This window comes from Dermacentor andersoni, chromosome 11, assembly GCF_023375885.2.
Source record: "Dermacentor andersoni chromosome 11, qqDerAnde1_hic_scaffold, whole genome shotgun sequence".
NCBI lineage: Eukaryota > Metazoa > Arthropoda > Arachnida > Ixodida > Ixodidae > Dermacentor > Dermacentor andersoni.
In genome coordinates, this window is record NC_092824.1 from 88,277,797 (window position 1) to 88,298,115 (window position 20,319).

A 20,319-nucleotide genomic window follows, 5' to 3' on the forward strand; every position below is an offset into this window, starting at 1 on the left:
TCCTTTGTGTCGTTTGTTGTCCTTCGATGTTTGACCATCAAGTCAAGTCAATTTTATTTCAGCATTTCTTTTGTACAAAAACAGAAGAATGCTAGGACAAGCACGAAAAGCTGCTAAGCTGCAGCTTGACTGGCTGCTTGCCTCATTACTTGGCAGAAACAGGAAACAGAAAATACATTTGAGTGAAAAAAAAAATTTATAGGTTTCAAACGGTCACGTAAAAAAGAAAAAAAAATGGGAAACAAAGACACAAAGCACATCATATAAAATACTCAAAAATCTGTAGCGACGGCTCTGTTATGGTATGTCACTGTATAGTATAAAATCAACAGTGGCCCGCAAAACAGCAGTCTACAGAAAACGCTAAGCCATCGCTTTACTACTACATCCTTTCCATGTTCCTGGGGTTATTTAGACTTGATCTTAGCCGATAGACCGAGGAGCGATCTGGGGTTATTTAACTTGCACCCAATGTAAGGCGCACGAGCATTTCTTACTTTCTTTCTTTCTTAATTTTTTTTTGCATTCCACCTCCGTTGCAATGTGGCCAGCGCGGCCGGGATCAAACCCATGGCCTACGAGCTCAGCAGCGCTGCGACCTCGGGTTCGCAGATCTACTCTATGGACGAAAACGAACACGATGTACATAGTCGATGACTTGCGCGCTTTGGAAGTTTTCGGCGGTTGGCGAGGGCATTAAAGTGATCTTGAGCGCAGTTGAGCGCAGTATAAGGGGTTTGTATTTTCTGTTTCCTGCGAGCGATGCTCGAATGCGCGCGAATCAGATAAAACTAAGTGTACGTGGGACAGGCAGTTTCAAGTCAAAGATTTTCAGTGTTTCTTAGCGGCTACGGTGTTGGGCTGCTAAGCACGAGGTCGCGTGATCAAATCGCGGCTACGGCAGCCGCATTTCGATGGGGGTGAAATGCGAAAAACAACTGTGCACTTAGACTTAGGTGCACGTATAAAAACACCTGGTGGTCCAAATTATTCCGGAGTCCCTCACTACGACGTGCCTCATAATGAGATCGTGGATTTTGTGCGTAAAACCCCATAATTTAAAACATTTCAGTGTGTAATTGCGGACGGAATATATGTAGGCTGCGTTATCACGCCGTTTCTTTCCCAGGTGATCAAAATTAATCCTGCCGTCCCCAACTAGGGTGTGCCCCGCAGTCTATCGGGGTTTTGGAACGTAAAGCATCATAGTTAATGTTTATTTCTTGGAAACTGAGAAATATTGCACTTTTCCTTCACGCACACGCCTCGCCGTGTTCGCATGAGCGGCGCCTCTCGCTCCGCGCACAACGCCGATACCAAGAGATGTATTATAAGCGATGACTTGCTGTTTCATTGAGGCGCATCACGTCGGGATGACAACTCGGCGAACCTACGTTGATCGCCCACGGACAAGTATACAAAATGGTGCTCTGTATAGCGTCGCGGTTGAAACATTATGAAGCGCTGTGTCTGTGTATCTGTTTCTTTCTACGTCCTCGTTCAGTCGCGCTTATACACTCTACCATGAAACATTATGCCATGGATCATGTGCAGTATGCGGCATCAAAATTGCAGTGGAGGCAGCCGATCGCCACAAATAAGGTAGGTGTGTTAATTTATTTTTTCGTTTCTGTTTACCGTATTTGTTCGAATTTAGGCCAGCCTCGATTCTAAGCCGAGCCCCAAAGTTCGGAGGTTCAGAAAGTAAACAAATAAATAAAAGAAGTTTCCTCGAATGCAAACAAACCAAGATATATAGTAAGCGGAAACAGTCTCAGAAGGCAACTGACAATTTTTGCCCATGACCCAGCGGTCAGCCACGGACTTGTCCGGGTTCAGCGTAGGCACCATTTTACTGACACCGCGTGCTTAGTGTCAGCATCTCGCCGGAATCGAACGTCGGAAAAACAATGACTGTGCCCGCACTGCACGCATTAAATGCGTTCAAAATGTCAAACCGTTACAGTGAGCTGCTGCGGAATAATCGTACATCACTATGTTATATAGTTAGCGTTATCGGCATGCCATTTTTCCAGTTCTAACAAAATCCTCCAATATAAGCCCACGTAGAAGTTTCGTAGCTCAGTTTCCTTCACAATTTTTTTTTTTCGAATAATCCATAAGCCTATGTTCGAACAAATACGGCAGTGCGACAGGAATTCTAAGCTTGAAATTTGGTTTGCTTTGCCTGTTCTGGTCGCTTTCGATGATGGCGGCCGTCCTCGTGATAAGTCCGTCGTCAGGCCATATCCTGTGCTTCACTCTCGCCATCTTACGACAGCTTTAATGTGACGTCACTAGCGCAGCTTCTCGCCGGGCCAGTATCCGAACGTGGGCGCCGCGACGTGCACCACGTCATCACGCGTACACATTCTTGCTTTTTAACGGTGTCCGCTTTTCACCTAATTATCACTGCTATCGATTTTGCCACTGGGCGCAAGACGCGCCTGTCGTGCTGTCACGTTCCTCGTTCACGCGGCTTCTCGTCTTGCTATAGTACCTCAAGATGGCGCCAACAATGACGTCAACGCTTTGACGCTAAGAACTTTACCCGCCGCCACCACCGTCACCGCCGCTGCATTACCCGCACTGAAGACAACGCTCAAACTAACGCAGCACCGCTTACTGGGAGAGTTGTGGTAATCCACGCTGCGCTGGAGGTGCGCCGGAAGACAAGCGCTGTGAGCGAGGCACGCAATGACACATACGGGCGCTCTCTAGCTACTAGTGCTTAATGCTGCTATAGCAATTACGTGGACACTGCAAGCGAATTTGCGCCGTCGGCGTTGCCGTCATGTCTCGTGTAAACTCCAAGTGCGATAAGGTCGCGGTGTCGCGCTGTATGCTGCAGGTGCGAGGAAAAGCTTGCGAGGATCAGCCGAGAAGGATGGTGGCTTGATGCGGTGGTGTCTTCTCGCCCGGGCAAGGACGGGATTGGTGATATGTGCGCGCAATAGGAGGGGGGGCTCCAGGTTAGCGCGCATCTCTTATTCTAATCCAACCAGTCAGGCACCTGTTCTACTCGTCCGCCGCCATGGTCGTGAGCTGCGCCGGCTAACATGCTAATTCTGGCGCTGGCTGCATAGATACGACCGTATCCGTTACAGGCACGGTTAGCGGTACAAGATAGATAACTTCTGAGGAAGAGAAAAAAAGAAGGTTAAGGTTACGTATACAAAAATGCTAGAATGAGAAGCGTGTATAGCATACCTGATTAACTTAAGTCCCTGTTTCGAAGGGAATGCCAATAAATAATAATAATAATAATAATAATAATAATAATAATAATAATAATAATAATAATAATAATCAGGGCTAACCTTGCACACATGCACAAGTAGCAATGAAAGTTGAGGTGGCTGCTGCCGGTAGCTTATGGTAAAGCACCGTACGCGTAATGCGGTAGATGTGGGTTTGGCTTCCACCCGAGGACAAATTCTCTTTTCTTAGTATTTCTACATTTAAAGTGAACATAACAGTCAATTTCTCCTCTGCGTTCTCTGGCTTCATTTTTTGTTTTCTTCAAATGGTTGTAAATTAAAAAAAAAAAAAATCGAGCCTCTCTGTTCTCCTTAGTCTCGCTCAGATATCCACTTAAGTTATTCAGCGTCTTCGAGCTCTTTGAAGTAGCAGACACGCATGCTGTTTTCTCTATATTTCGCTAAGGAACTTAGCAAAATGGCAGCACTGCTGAAATGTAGAGTAACTTGGTATAATGCGAAATACACAAGCTCTGCAAACAATAGCTCTGCGTAATTTGTTCTGGAAGTCCTGTATCAAAGAGAGAGAAACAAATTCAATGCGTTGCATTCAAAGTAGCCGCCAGACATCCACACACGCTTGGCGCCCTCAAATACTGAAGTCCAGGCGTGCAAAACAGATAGCACCGAGGTCTTCGTTACCATCTGTAAACGCAGAATGTGTTTCGGAAATCTCAAGGCGGGGTTATCGATGTAGAGTTAAGACAAGGCTTCGCTCCACGGTGCAGTCAATGCTGGGCATTCTGGACGCTAGTGGGCAAGCGTAAGTACTGCTTCTTTCCAATTTCTTTATTCTACAGCCTATAAATAAGTTATATTGGTAGAACGGTTGAGGTCACACTGGTCTGTGTTGCGTGCAATTTTTCATGTGGCAAAAACTTTCACAGTTGGTTTTAAGCTAACGAATCAAGTAGGAAGGTGAATGCGTCGGTACTCAAGCTGATCGTCAGTTAGTCCTCGTACTGACGACCTAGTTGAGGGGCAATGATAGGTGCGTTTCAGTGGAACCTGTCGGGTGAAATTGAAGGCACTTAACCACGTTACGCGCAACTCTCAATATCAAATAATATTTACGCGTTCTTTAAAAAAGAATAAGAAGCAGTCGGGAGCATTATTGGGGCTGCTACTCAAGGTGATCGTCAATTTCTTTCGTATATTGACATTCTAAAATGCTCTTATATGCGCTGGTGCGTTCTTGCAAAGCACAGCTGCGTCATAGCTGGTATGTTTCGCGATTTGCACATAGCAGAGCGTGAATGCAAGAAAAAAAAAAAAAAAAGATGCCCGCGAATGACTTTTGCAGTGAACGAATCGGAAAAGTGAGCTCACGTAATGTCGTGGACAGGCGTACTGCGAGAAGAACTAGCAAAATATAAACAAATGAGAGTGATAATTTGGTTTATCGTTATTATAAAGCCCGACTTCAGGTGTGCTAATAAGTAAGTTAGCACGTGCACACACGTTCCAATTTATTTTTTTTTGGAACTTGATTTTTTCAGCTTTTCAACCCTAGTTTGATGCTTCTGCAGTACATGTAGATAATCAGGACACGTAAATGAACAGAAATAATATTTTAAAGGTTCATGTTATACTTGGCTCCATCGCGACCTGGAATTGATCGGTATGCTAATTACTTCAAGAGCGTTGGCGTCGAGTTAACGCCGGTAACCTACTTCAGCTCATCTAGGCAGTGCCCTGGATCTGAGCTGCGCTCAACTAAAGCGCTTGTATCATTCCTGCAGGTACAGCTGTCAGTGAGGTCAACGAACTTTTTGGGTTAGTGCTTTTCGCTCGCGCGTATTTGTTGGTATTGTGCGCGTTTAGTTTTGTTTTCTTTCTCAGTTCGTTTATTTCATCCCTCACCATTTCCTCTAGAGTAGCACGCCAAACATGCCGCTATGATAACCTCTGCAGATATAATGAAACTACCTCTCTATTTTAGTTTGGTACTGCATGGTTCTATCATTTGTACAATTATCGTACTCGATTGTGGTACGATGACCGTTGTATGCATGTAAGGTACGATCTTTGTTAATAGCGTGCGGATTGATTTTCTTGCAATCGCGAGGCTGGCTATATACAGGCTGTTTACGGGAGCTCCTGCGGTATACCCTATGTTACGACGCTCTGGGAATGAACAATAACTCTGATACTCATCCCCATGAGGCTTGGAGTACCAGGAGCGCTACCGGAACCGTACCGCGAAGTCGAACGACACGTATGGGAAAGCCATGCGGTGGCCCGTATACTTTTGACGAAGGCTGTACCTTCACTAAGGAAACATCGGTGTTTAATGCTCCGCACATTCCACATTTAACGCGCTCTTTCCGTTATCTCGCAAGAGTTCAGAAGACATGTCTGCAAAGACGCGGCTGACGATCATCGCAATCTTGGCCGCCTGCTTCGCCTGGGACGCGATGGCGCAAAATGGCGGGCTGCCCGTCACGCGTCTCCCACCTGTGCCAGCGACGGAGGGCGGTGGCCAAAGTCCCACGCCGACCTGCGCGCCGTCTCCAAAACCTGATGGTCAGTGTGTTGGTGTGTTATTACTTCCACAGAAGCGGCTGCATAAAACTTGTGCGCTTTTCACACAAGAACGAAGGGACCGAGACGGGAAGCAATAACTCCCATAAAAAAAGGTAGAGAGATTATGCCGATCCACAATTTGGAAGCTGTATGAAGCGAATCCATCGTGAAGTGGTTAATCAAATGCTATAAATTTGCCCATTTCAGTCTTGCGTCTTTGGCGTAAAGGAAACTGATGCGCGCCCCTGTGCTCTCGCCCACCTATGCTACGCAATGTGAAGCACGAGGCCCTCACTTCTAAGAACTGGTTGATGTTGGCGTTGGCGTGATCATTCTGGGCTACGGTGACCTAATGCATAGAGCATCGGGTTCCTATGGTGGAGGACTGAGGTTCGATTCCGCCACCGAGCAGATAATTCAGTTATGTATGTATATTTAATTAGAAGCTCTTCGCCAAGGCAGCAGTACCCAGCAACCACGGCCAGGAAAATCCGGGAGTGTTTGTAAGGAAAACCTAGCTTTAAAGCGCGTTTACAGAAAGCCTACAGGCGCATTTCTACAAAGTATGCATGCCATCAGTATGCATTCTGTGGTATTAACATAGAGTGGTGCCTCGCAGCACGAAATCAAATTGTTCCGCGCGTCTGTCTACTCCGTGCGACGTTCGTTCTGTCAGTCAACTAGATGCTTGATGCACGCCTTTTGGTTCCTCGCCAAGCGGAGCCGATACCGAAGGCAGTGTAAATGCATGAGGGCAGAACGGTTCTGCGCACGTGCTAAATAGGTGGTGTCTAAAAACATGGCGTCTATGACGCGTTTCTGGCTCTGCAGTTGCTTCCGGCGCACACAGTTAGCAAACGCGTAGCCATCGAGATTTGTTTTGTTCACTAGGAGGCGACCATCGTTGAGGCGTGGATTTGTACACTGCCTATCATTGCGCGGCTTGCAGTCGTAACGAATGTGACGCTAAAAATGATCGATCTGCCAACGTCACAAAACTTTTCGAAGTCGGAAGAATGACGTTTAGCAAAGGCATGTACTGGCCACCATTTTATCGCTGCCTCAATTGCCTTACTTGCCACTTTCGTGTACACTAGCACCAGAGTTTGTTCCCTGTAAATAATATGCTGTATACAGAAGGCTATATATATTGTAATTAATACAGGAAATTTTATGATTGGAAGAATATGAGTGCATAAAAGGTCGCAAAGAATAGAGGAAATACATAACCTCAAGAAGGAGGCACGGTACACAGGTTAATAACTCATACAATGATGCAAGCATTTGCATGCAATGTGATTAGGGAGATCTCGAAGGCTATGGATTTTATACTGCATGCGCCGGAAGCGATTGCGGATCCGGAAAAATGTCATACACGCCATGTTCTGGGCACTACTCAATATTAAAAAAAGCTTTTTTTTTTCATGGTTATAACGTATTAGTCGTTAAAAGACAAGCGACTTGAAACCTGATCATGTGATTGAGCTGTCTTTTGCCTGACAGGCTCACATGGGCTCATGCATGGAAGGCTATTCGGAGCCAAAAGAGCAGAAGGAGCAACATTTCAACAAACACGTGCAGCCCAAATCCACGCTCCAGTGTCGGTTGCCCCTGGGTAACAGGAACAAACCAAATCCCAAAGGCGATGCCTTTGCTGGCTGCATGCGCAGGAAGGGAATGCGGAACCAGAAGCATTCCAAGCCTACCACGTTTTAAATACGACCTATTCATGACCTACCCACAATATTCTCATGTTGGATGAAGTTACATACTGGCGGCGTGTGCGGACCACTATAGCTTAAAACATTTCTGACGCCATCTGGAACTTATCTGGTCCCTTATCTGTCTTTAACATATCTCTTTTATCTGTCTTCCTTCTTTAACAGTGCATGTTATATCCTTTACTGTCAAGGGCGTGATGTCACGTTGGTACGTGCCTGCTAATCGTGAAATGGCGGTACTGGGAGTGCGGCGTTAAAGCAGGGTCATTCAATACTTTTATCAAGTATTGATGGACAGTGGTTGAAGGAAAGATACGCACGCAATATTGACAACGAATATTATTACGGACAGGATAAGCCCCAAAACGGGCAAATTTTTCTATAGTGTAGCGTCCGGGTTTCTTCTAGTTTGGCGGCCACGACGTTAGCGGTCCTTTCGTCCATCCGTTGTGCGGTGAAACCATGGCCCTTCGATATCGGTTTATATTATTCATGCTCAGAGGGGGAGGGGGGGTGATGAGGTTATAGCATAGTTTCGTACAAAAATTACAACAGTGAACTCTTGCGCTGCGATCGCTCGGCTACCATAGGAATGATGATTAGTGCGTGTGTGTGTGCAAACTTTAATTGTGATGAGGTCCGGAGGCTCGACTTCTCAAGCCAAGGCGGGCCGCTCCCACGTTGGCACTGTCAGGCCAAGCCTTTCAGCGACATCACGGGCCCTCTGGACTGCCCTTAGTTGGTCCTGAAACAATGGGCTTTGAATCCTTTTCTCCCACTGTGTCCATTCTTCAACGAGGTTGGGGAGAGCCGCGGGACACCCCACCAGCATATGTCTGATTCCAATGATGCCATTACAATCATTGCAGTCCATCTTAATCTCCCTCTCTGGATATATTTTATTAATGGTGTACGGTGTGGGATATGATGATTAGTGTATGGAGCTGTCTATAATCTTCGCGCTTGTCTTCAAACGTTCTTGCGAGGTTATATATCTCGCTAAATTTCTGACCACTTATTGTATCCTAAACGCATCCATAGTCGTTGGGCACATGCGTAGGCGTAATCATTGCGAATTCTTGCCACTTATGACGCAAATTAGCAGTTTGTCGAAAATGATCGAATCGCAGAGTCGCAAGGCCGTTTGAAGCCAGCAGGACGAAATTTACGCAAATCCACGTACCGTCCATCATGCCCGTCGTGGCTGAACCGCGACAGTTACAGCTCCAGTAGACACGGACGCCCGAGTTCCCTCTAGTCATTGTTTCTTTTTTCGAAACTCTATTGTAGACGCCACCACTGTTCTTAGTAGCGAAATCTGTATCGTAGTGACATGCTTGAAATCGAAAGAGTGGCAGTTTGGGCGAGTTGGTGTGTAATGACTTCTTTAGGCTTGTAGCGCAGCTCAGAAAGAGCAAAAAGGAAAGTGGAAGGGGTAACGAAAGGGGACGGAGACCAGAGTAGGCGCTCACTCTGTTCTCCGTTCTCTTTCATTATCCCTTCCATCTTCCTTTTTGCTCTTTCTGAGCTGCGCTACAAGCCTAAAAAAGTCATGCTTGAAATCGCTTGTTGCTCGCCGAGACGGAGGCGCCCGCCGCCCTCGTCGCCGCCTTCTGCTTGGCCACTGAGAGTGAACAGACGCCCGGCTCTATGTGGGGCACTGTGGTGCCGTCTGCCGACACGCAGGCTGGCTCGAAAACACGTCGCTGCTGACACAGTTGGCCTTCTGGTTCGGCACCGTCGGTCTGATGGTCACCCTGTGCGCCACGGCCGTCTACTTCTGCTGCTTCTCGCGCGGACCCGTCCGAGCGGTGAGACTGCGGCGGCGTGATCGGTCTTCGAGGGTTAGTGTTCCTGCTTGGTTTCTCTTCGGTACACGTGCAGTGCTAATCACACTTGTTTGTATAGAGTGTGTAATGCCTCCCGTCAGTAAAGACAGCGGATAAGTTTTCTTTTTCTTTCTCCTAATGCCCGTTGCGAGTGTATTACTCGTGAATAGACTGTAAGTCGCGGATTGAATTCCTTTTTTTATAAAAATAACGCAACATGTCTGACTACAACAGCCTTGCCGAGATTTAATTACTCTGCAATCATGAAAACTCTCTAGTAAGTGCACCGAAAACGATCTTACCGCCTGGATTCTTTCATAAGTGAGTCCGGAGTGCTTCGGGAGTAAACTGTGCTACTTCGATACATTCATCAACCGTTCATCAACCGTTCATCAATGTTGTAGCGACTGAAGAGAGGTTCGAGACACCTAATATGCGTCTGTACGTTATTGCCACGTGTGTTGGCTACAGGGTCCGCGATCGAACGCCTATAGCGTTCGAGCTGCTGTTTATAACGAATCTTGTTTCCACAACCTCGCAGTCCCGAGAACGCCTGCTACCACCGGCGACCGACGGGACAGACCAGCGCGAGCGCCGAAGCCCCGTTCGACTGCTGTGCGTGAGGGCCGGGAACGCGTCCGGAACGGCGCCCACGTCAACCACCTACGCCAGCGTCTTCCCGCGCCTGGCAACATTCGGTTCGCCACAGGTATGCACCGCGTTACTAAGTTGCGCGGCGAATTTACTGACGCAGACTCACTCCCGTATTCTGGAACGTTCCCACACTCCACACTTCACCTCTATCGAGGAAGGAAAGCTTTACGACGAAGACGACGACGACGACGACGACGACGACGATGATGATGATGATGATGATCTATCGGCGTCCCCCTTGAAAGGGGATGGTGACAAATCGTCACCAAGCCTGCTTGAGTTAATCAGTTAAGCTATACAGGATTTTAACTATAGCATTTTAGTGTACATCTAGTTTTTTTCTCTTCCTCAAAACTTCTCTGCCTAGCTTAAACCGCTACGTATCCCTGTAACGGATCCGGTGGTATCAGCTTTCTGTCTGCTTTTTTTCTACCGCCAATACTTTAAACGTCTCTTGCTTATCTCGACTGCTGACCGGTTGATGCTTCCGTCGACTTTAAATCCAAGCGCTCCTGGAAGGTGTGCGTTAACTACGAGTCTCATTATTGACCCTAAATACCTTCGCTTTCCATTAGGATGTGCTGAGCGGTCCCCTGATCTTTGCTGCAGCGGACACGTGGCTAATCTTCTTGCGAATATTTGCTCCGGTATGTCTCTGTCTTCAGGCAACAAGCTCGCGCCTCAAATAGGAAGGCACTACCTTCTGTGTTATACACATTTTTCCTCCTAATTTCTTTCTTCCCATTTTTGTAAATTTTCATGTTTTTTTTTGTTTCCATTATTTGCATCCGATTCGCCGTCTCTGTTTCTTTCACTTTCTTTTCGATGACTTCTTGTTGTCTATTTACACTTTCAATTACCCTGTTGCCAACTTTGTTGACCTCTCCCTCCAATCTGTGTTCACGCTTTTAAGGTACAGATACTTGGGTATTTTAGCCGTTCATTTATTTTCATCCATGGTCCCTGAGGTCTCTCTTCTAAACTCCTTTGACTTCATAAGAGGCCCAAGCCATGTCACCCATCACTGCCTCATCCGTGGTTTTATCGTGGGCTCCCAAAACAAACCGTCCTACCGATCTCTGGTTAACTTCCAACCCTGACAGACATCCGATTTTAGGCTCAGAATGGCATTTGCGAACGTTAGAACTACCACCGTTGCGGTTTCCCAGATTCCACACACGACCTAATATTTATTGTGGCCCTAAAGTGCTCTGTTTCATTATTGCTGCATTCCGCTTTCCTTTTATTTTCAGATTATCTTGGCGGGTGCTTGAACCTTTCCTTCGTTTATGCATACGCCTATAGGTATCTATATTGCTTGGCCATCGGTGTAATTTGCTGTTGAATCGATACCACGTAATTACCCATTTCTTCATAAAAAAAATCAGAATTCCAGATTTCTCTGGGCTAGATTTCTCCATTCCTAGATTTGTCGCTGCTTTGACACACATATTGACAAGTGTCTGTAAATCAGTCCAGGGACCTTATGTTGTACACTTTGCCCATTACGCATGTAGCATAACTTAAACCCTAATTCACTGTTTCTCTGTCGTGTTTCTACGCCGTTAACTTAAGAGGAAGCTTTAGCTCGGGTGCTCCTATCTAAATACATGTAAAAGGAGAATTCATTTTTCTCGGCAACCACGGCACCAAATATGACGGGGTTTGCTGCATTTAAAAGAGAAACTTAAAATCTAGTGACTGTTGGTTTTGAATTTTCGATTTAGGTTGTCATTTTTTAATAAAAAATTGGCAAAAATCGCTAATTTTCAGAAGACGAAACTATGAAGTTTACAATTCCGTAACCCAGCAAGAAAAAATGATATAGCAATTCTGTGAATTGTATCTGATAGCACATCTAAAGCGGACAAAATTGATATGTTACACATGACCCTCAAAAAATGTGTCAATGTGTTATTACAACTTTTGCAAAACCCTCGTAAATAACGTAACAAATTCACGTAAGATGTAAAATGACATATCAAATTTGTGCGCTTTGAATGGTCTAATGAATGACGTTTACAGAATCGCGATATCTGTTTTTGATGCAGAGCTATTAGTTTGTAAACTTCGTGCTTCTATTCTTTTCGAACTTCTGAATATTCGAAAATCTTTTTAACAAAATTCAAGCCCTAAATCAACATTCCGCTTCCAACAGTCACTAGAATTCAACTTTCTCTCTCAAATGCAACAAATTTCATTAAAATAGGTCCAGGGGTTATCTCAGAAAAACGTTTTTGCGTTTTTACATGTATTTGAATAGGCCGCGTCGGAGTTGGGCCCGAGCTAAAGCTTCCTCTTAAGGCGTGAACAACAATGAAGACAGATGACATCCTTGCTTCAGCCCTTGGTGAATTTCCACCACTTCATTATATTTTCGGCCTTCCCATACAATCTGTACTCGGCTGTCTCTATACACCTCCCTCAGCAGCTCCACGAAACCTTCATATATGCCTTCTTGCTTGAGAATATTCCATAATTCCCTGTCTACGTTGTCATAGGCTCCCTTAATATCTAGAAATGCTATCCATAAATAAAAGTAAAGAAATTCTGTGGTATTACGTGCCGAAACCACAATCTTCTTACGAGGTGCGCCGTAGTGAAATGCTATCCATAAACGTCTATGATGAGCTACTGATATCTGTACCCACCCAGTTAGTACAAACATTTTATCCTCTAAGCGTCTGCGTAGCATGAAAGCATTCTGTAGCTCCACCATTACATTATTTTTCTCCACCCACTTAGACCGTTCTAATTTTGCTAGCATTGCCATTCGGTATATCACCGACGTTACTGTATACATAACCGTCCTGTGCGAACTCGTCCTATCCTTATCACCGTTGCATTTGTAGATGAGGTTCAGCTTGCTTTCACGCCATCCAACCGGAATATTGTTTGTTTTAATCACATGCTCTATTGCTCTATGGCTCTATGGCATTACTCACGAGGGCTTTGCTCATGTGACACAGGTTTTTTTATTACCTGTATTAGAATTACATCGGGTCCTGCGGCCGTGTTATTAGGGGCATCTTCCTCTGCTTTTTTTTATTCTCCAGTAGATGTTTCCATGCTAAATTTGTTTCTGAAGCTTCTCCGTTGTGGCGGGATCTGTTCCAGTCTCAGCTACGCTTTCTTTCATACCGAATGTATCCCTAATAACGTGTGTGATGCATTGCAGTGCATCGTCTTCTTCGAAGATGTTACCGCCTTCATCCCCTATAGCCGTTTGCGAATTTTTAGTTTTAGAGAAATTGGGTAGCAGCGCCTCTCCTCGGCAGAAATGGCCACTGCGTTTTATTGACACAACACCGCAATTCTTGAGAAGCGTAGCGAATTCTTTAGACGAAGGGTGGGCATTCTGCTCAACTCGGGGTGGCAGAAGAGCTTCGAGTCGAGGAGCGTTTGAGAAAATGGACGTCATTGCTACAAATAAAAGCATTCTTTAGCTATACGCCCATCCGGCCTGGACGGCCGTCCGGACCGATCATAAACACAGCGTTTAGTCAGAGACGAGCAGAACCCCCAGGCACATATTGACACGCGCACAGTGTTTACGTTCTCCCGGTGGCTGTGCTGTTTTTCTCAGCGGCTAACGTGCGTCACGAACGTTATCGATCGGCGCACGATACGCCTATCTTGTATCGAAAGCCTTTTTCGAATGATGTCGCCGATGCTGTTTTCACGGGACGTCACGGACGATGGTTCTCGCCGTGCTACTACTCGGACATGCCGACTCCGATGACGTCAGTGCAACGTGTTATCGCGCGTATATTGCTTTTGTTTCACAGCGAAGCTGTTAGCCTCTAGTTGGCTGGGATTCTTCGCGGTGCGTCCTCACGACGACGACAACGACGACGACAACGACGACAACGACGACGACGACGACAACAACAACAACAAGGAGAAGAACAACAACAACAACAAGGAGAAGAAGAACAACAACAACGACGACGACAACAAGAACAACAACAACAACAACAACAGCAACAACAACAAGAAGAAGAACAAGAAGAAGAACAAGAAGAAGAAGAAGAAGAAGGAGGAGAAGGAGAAGAAGAGCAACAACACCAACAAGAAGAAGAAGAAGAACGAGAAGAAGAAGAACGAGAAGAAGAACAACAACAACAAGAACAACAACAACAAGAAGAAGAAGAACAACAACAAGAAGAAGAAGAACAACGACAACAAGAAGAACAAGGACAAGAAGAAGAAGAACAACGACAACAAGAAGAAGAAGAACAAGGACAAGAAGAAGAACAAGGACAAGAACAAGAAGGACAAGAACAAGAAGAAGAAGAACAAGAAGAAGAAGAAGAAGAACAAGAACAAGAAGAAGAACAAGAACAAGAAGAAGAAGAAGAACAAGGACAAGAAGAAGAAGAACAACAACAACAACAAGAAGAACAAGGACAACAAGAACAACAACAACAAGAAGAAGGACAAGGATAACAAGAAGAAGAAGAAGAAGAACAACAACAACAAGAAGAGCAAGGACAAGAACAAGAAGAAGATCAACAACAACAAGAAGAAGAACAAGAACAAGAACAAGAAGAACAACAACAACAAGGACAAGAAGAAGAACAAGGACAAGAACAAGAAGAAGAACAACAACAAGGACAAGAAGAAGAACAAGGACAAGAACAAGAAGAAGAACAACAACAAGGACAAGAAGAAGAACAAGGACAAGAACAAGAAGAAGAAGGACAAGAACAAGAGAACAAGGACAAGAAGAAGAAGAACAAGAACAAGAAGAACAAGGACAAGAACAGGAAGAAGAACAAGAACAAGGACAAGAACAAGGGCGAGAACAAGAACAACAAGAAGAAGAAGAACAAGGACAAGAACAAGAACAAGGACAAGAACAAGGACGAGAACAAGAACAAGAACACGGACAGGAACAAGAACAAGAAGAACAAGAACAAGAAGAACAAGGACAAGAAGAAGAAGAACAAGGACAAGAACAAGAAGAAGAAGAAGAACAAGAACAAGAACGAGAGGAAGAACAAGGACAAGAACAAGAAGAAGAAGAACAAGAACAAGAAGAAGAAGAACAAGAACAAGGACAAGAACAAGGACATGAAGAAGAAGAACAAGAAGAAGGAGAACAAGGACAAGAACAAGAACAAGGGAAAGAACAAGAACGAGAAGAAGAACAAGGACAAAAAGAAGAAGAAGAAGAACAACAACAACAACAACAACAAGAACAAGGACAAGAAGAAGAAGAACAACAACAACAACAAGAACAAGGACAAGAACAAGAAGAAGAACAACAACAACAAGAAGAAGAACAAGGACAAGAACAAGAAGACCAACCACAACAAGGACGAGAAGAAGAACATGGACAAGAACAAGAAGAACAACAAGGACAAGAACAAGAACAAGGACAAGAACAAGAAGAAGCACAAGAACAAGAAGAACAAGGACAAGAAGAAGAAGAACAAGAAGAAGAACAAGGACAAGAACAAGAAGAAGAAGAAGAAGAAGAAGAAGAAGAAGAAGAATAACAAGGACAAGAACAAGAAGAAGAACAACAACAACAAGAAGAAGAACAAGGACAAGAACAAGAAGAACAAGAACAAGGACAAGAACAAGAACAAGAAGAAGAAGAAGAACAAGGACAAGGACAAGGACAGGAACAAGGACAAGAACAAGAAGAAGAACAAGGACAAGAACAAGAAGAACAAGGACAAGAACAAGAAGAAGAAGAAGAACAAGGACAAGAACAAGGACAAGGACAAGCACAAGAACAAGAACGAGAAGAAGAACAAGGACAAGAAGAAGAATAAGAACGAGAAGAAGAAGAAGAACAAGAACAAGGACAAGATGAAGAAGAACAACAACAACAACAACAAGAAGTACAAGGACAAGAAGAAGTAGGGCAACAACAACAACAAGAAGAAGATCAAGGACAAGAAGAAGAACAACAACAACAAGAACAAGGACAAGAACAAGAAGAAGAACGACATCAACAAGGACAAGATCAAGAACAAGGACAAGAACAAGAAGAAGAACAACATCAACAAGGACGAGAAGAAGAACAAGGACAAGAACAACAAGAAGAACAACATCAACAAGGACAAGAAGAACAAGGACAAGAACAAGAAGAAGAACAACAACAAGGACAAGAACAAGGACAAGAACAAGAAGAAGAACAAGGACGAGAACAAGAACAAGAACAAGGGCAAGAACAAGAAGAACAAGAACAAGGACAAGAAGAAAAAGAACAAGAACAAGGACAAGAAGAAGAACAAGGACAAGAACAAGAACAAGAAGAAGAAGAAGAAGAAGAAGAAGAACAAGGACAAGGACAAGAACAAGGACAAGAACAAGAAGAACAAGGACAAGAACAAGGACAAGAACAAGAAGAACAAGGTCAAGAACAAGAAGAACAAGGACAAGAAGAAGAAGAACAAGAAGAAGAACAAGGACAAGAACAAGAACAAGGACAAGAACAAGGACAAGGACAAGAACAAGAACAAGAACGAGAAGAAGAAGAAGTAGAACAAGGACAGGAACAAGGACAAGAAGAACAAGGACAAGAACAAGGACAAGGACAAGCACAAGGACAAGAACGAGAAGAAGAAGAACAAGAACAAGGACAAGGACAAGAAGAAGAACAAGAACGAGAAGAAGAAGAAGAACAAGAACAAGAACAAGGACAAGAAGAAGAAGCAGAACAACAACAACAAGAAGAAGAACAAGGACAAGAAGAAGTAGGGCAACAACAACAAGAAGAAGAAGATCAAGGACAAGAAGAAGAAGAACAACAACAACAACGACAACAACAACAAGAAGAACAAGGACGAGAACAAGAAGAAGAACGACATCAACAAGGACATGAACAAGAACAAGGACAAGGACAAGAAGAAGAACAACATCAACAAGGACAAGAAGAAGAACAAGGACAAGAACAAGAAGAAGAACAATATTAACAAGGACAAGAAGAAGAACAAGGACAAGAACAAGAAGAAGAACAACAACAAGGACAAGAACAAGGAGAAGAACAAGAAGAAGAACAAGGACGAGAACAAGAACCAGGGCAAGAACAAGAAGAAGAACAAGAACAAGGACAAGAAGAAGAAGAACAAGAACAAGGACAAGAAGATGAACAAGGACAAGAAGAAGAAGAACAAGAACAAGAAGAAGAACAAGGACAAGAAGAAGAACAAGGACAAGAACAAGAACAAGGACAAGGACAAGAAGAAGAAGAAGAACAACAAGAACAAGGACAAGAACAAGGACAAGAAGAAGAAGAACAAGAACAAGAACAAGGACAAGAACAAGAACAAGAACGAGAAGAAGAACAAGAACAAGAAGGAGAATAAGAACAAGAAGAAGAACAAGGACAAGAACAAGAAGAAGTAGAAGAAGAACAAGGACTAGAACAAGAAGAAGAAGTACAAGAACAAGAAGAAGAACAAGGACAAGAACAAGAAGAAGAAGAAGAACAAGAAGAAGAACAAGGACAAGAACAAGAAGAAGAACAAGAACAAGAAGAAGAAGGACAAGAACAAGAAGAAGAACAACAAGGACAAGAACAAGGACAAGAACAAGAACAAGGACGAGAACAAGAACAAGGACAAGAACAAGAAGAACAGGAACAAGGACAAGAACAAGGACAAGAACAAGGACAAGAACAAGAACGTGGACAAGAACAAGAAGAAGAAGAACAACAAGGACAAGAACAAGAACAAGGACAAGAACAAGAAGAACAACAACCTTCAGCGATTTAAAGAAATTGACCCGCCATCCCGGCCCTGCCAAAGTGGATGTCCAGCGAAGCTGTTGGAAGCCACCATACAACTGCATTCAGCCACTGGCGAATGTGGGCGTACGGACTGGCCCTGTGCTAGAAATCCATGGCGATAAGACTAGTCGCAGCACGGCGTCACTGGTCTTATTGCCGTTTCTTTTCCTTTTGCCGCTCCTCGCACTCATGCTGCTCCTCGGGAGCCCTAACTATGCGTTGCCTACCCATAGCGGTTCTGCAGCAACAATGAAATCAGTTGCTAGGTTGGTTCTTTTGTGTATGACGGGCTAGTGACGTCACTCCCCACGTCGACGCGGCTGCTTGCGACGGGGCGACGTCGAAATCTTACCGGGAAATGATGTTGTCTGGATGCTTGTTTTGTGCTTGTTCTTTATTTAAACGAATGATGTGCTGTATGGTCTATGCGTGACACCAAATAATTATGCACTTTTCGCTTCAATCGCTGAAGGTATTTTTTTTTTTGCGCGAGGTCGACGCGGAGAAAAATGCCAACCAACTAGAGGCTAACAAATTCGCTGTAAAAAATCGTTTTACATTGATTCCAGCATGTGCCTCACCATCGGATTTGCATAATTATTTTTTCTAAACAGATGCTTCTCTAACTTGACGCAGGTCGGGCCACCTGGCGTACCTGCGGCCACGCAGAGTAGCCGCGGAGGAGCCCCCAGCACCTGGTCGCCTGTTCTCGAGCCGCACCGCGAAGAGGACGAGTTCGGGTACCAGCCCCAAACGCTACAGCCTTACTCCGCAGGCCCACCGGCGTACAGCACCGTTGCCAGCAGCACCACCTTCCCGGTTAGCCCGCCAGGGCCGGGTCCGCAGCATCCGGCGGCCATGGGCGTTCCAAGATCCCCGCCTCCACCTTACACATTCCAGGGCTACCAGCAGTAACGTGCACGAATCTCGCCCACTTTGCGGCAGCAGCGATGGGCTATAAGCGCACGTTATTGCACGCCATCTCACTTTTTTTTTTTGCACGGGCATATTGCAGTAAAGTGCAGTAAACTGGTTCTTTTTTTGTTGTTCTACTTTACTAACATTTTATTCCCAGGGGAAGTGTTTTAGTGTTTCCTTTCTTTATTCGCTGGCGTTAGTTTTCTTATAACGCGGTTTTAGTTGTGACGTTTTACCTTTGGACGATCTTTCCTTTTTGTGGCGACTTATGGTTTGTTTGGGTTGTTGTTCATGTTTCGAAGACTTCCGGTTTTATTCAAAGGCCTTCCTGTTTTGATTAAAACAGCCTCAGCGAGGACTTCATCGGACAGGCATCGTCCTACTTGACTGACATGACCACTGGCGCAAGGAAACATTGCGCAAAAGCCAACGGCGATGATTTCACTTGTGAATGTAAGCGAATAGCCCCTCGCTTCTAGAAAGCTATTCGATTTAGTAAATGAACGATATGCGCCTGAAGGCGCATAGCTATAGGTATATGTTGAAATGAGAATATTAAGGTAGTGCTTATTGCTTCGTTGCGCAATTCCGTAATGAATAGAGGCGTAATGAGCACGTCTATAAAAGAAGTATAAGTTATCCGTCATGTCTGTGTTGTCTCCAGAGGCACGAGCGGCCACTGACATCTTGCTCTCCTGTTGCAGTTGCCCTCTCCCGCAGACGCCACAGGGGGAAGGGGGAGAGGCACTCGGAGCCCCACCTTTCTCTCTCCTCTCCCTTGTGCCGTGCGGTTGAGGTGTCCTCTCTGAGAGACAGTTATCGCGCTGTACTCAGCCCCCCTTTTCACCCACCCCCACAACCAAGGATCTCTCTCTTTCTCTCTAGGAGTGGTATAGGAGTGGGCTGTCCTTCCTGGGCCTTCTACCGCAGCATCTAAACCTTCAAACGCTTCAAAACTTTCGCGCGACAGCGCGTGCGTATCAAATAGCTTAGTTGGCATTCGGCGCCGAGCGCCCCGCAACTCGTTTAGTAATTTTGTCACGAATGTAACACCTGGTATCAGCATTAGTGATAGAATGTTGTGCATATACTGCATGTCATATAGCAGGCTTATACCTAAATATATGCGGAACCTCACGGCAACGGTGACGTCAAGAACTCGCTTGGAGTGTCCATATAATTGCTATCGCCATAAAAGAACTAGAAGGCTCTTCTTCGCGCATTCGCGGCTGCACGGTGATGAGGAAGTAAACGCTTCTTGCGGATAGAATGGATTCGAATTGCATTTCGTACGTATATGAGCTTGCTGCCTCTGAAACCATAATTCGTTCAAGGCTTCCGTCGTGCTCGCTAGTAGTCAGCAACTCCCCCTAACAAAATGCACGGTGTAAATTGTGTGCGTCCGCGCTTGTGTGTGTGTTTGTGCTTGCGTGTACTCGTGTTTCGACTCTTTATGCATTCACGCAAAACTTCGCTGTATGTAGATTCCAACTCCTTGGATCTGCTTCAATTAAAAAAGGAAGTGATTTGGCCTTCGTCAAACTGCGCACACCTGCATTTCAGCCGTCGCAGTTCAGCGTAATGAGGCGGAAGCGGGTGCTGTTACGCGCCGCCAAATGGATAAGGCGCGAATATACGGAGACCGTATCAGTGCGCGACCCGAT

General features: G+C 45.0%; 1 protein-coding gene across 1 annotated transcript; it reads left to right on the plus strand.

Moving 5' to 3' along the window:
• Nucleotides 1–4,283: 4,283 nt before the first annotated feature.
• LOC140214288 (uncharacterized) lies at nt 4,284–19,262 on the plus strand. Its single transcript, XM_072285669.1, has 4 exons — nt 4,284–5,786; nt 9,194–9,351; nt 9,878–10,045; nt 18,374–19,262. Exons 1-4 carry the CDS (start codon nt 5,615–5,617, stop codon nt 18,650–18,652), a joined length of 777 nt encoding a protein of 258 aa, XP_072141770.1. The 5' UTR covers nt 4,284–5,614; the 3' UTR covers nt 18,653–19,262.
• The last annotated feature ends 1,057 nt before the right edge of the window (nt 19,263–20,319 follow it).

What these genes read in the sequence shown, in the direction of transcription:
- LOC140214288 (XM_072285669.1), top strand. Translation starts at nt 5,615, where the DNA reads ATGTCTGCAAAGACGCGGCTGACGATCATCGCAATCTTGGCCGCCTGC. An exon ending in GGCGTGATCGGTCTTCGAGG is followed by an intron (nt 9,352 to 9,877) that starts GTTAGTGTTCCT and finishes ACAACCTCGCAG; the next exon opens with TCCCGAGAACGCCTGCTACC. An exon ending in CAACATTCGGTTCGCCACAG is followed by an intron (nt 10,046 to 18,373) that starts GTATGCACCGCG and finishes AACTTGACGCAG; the next exon opens with GTCGGGCCACCTGGCGTACC.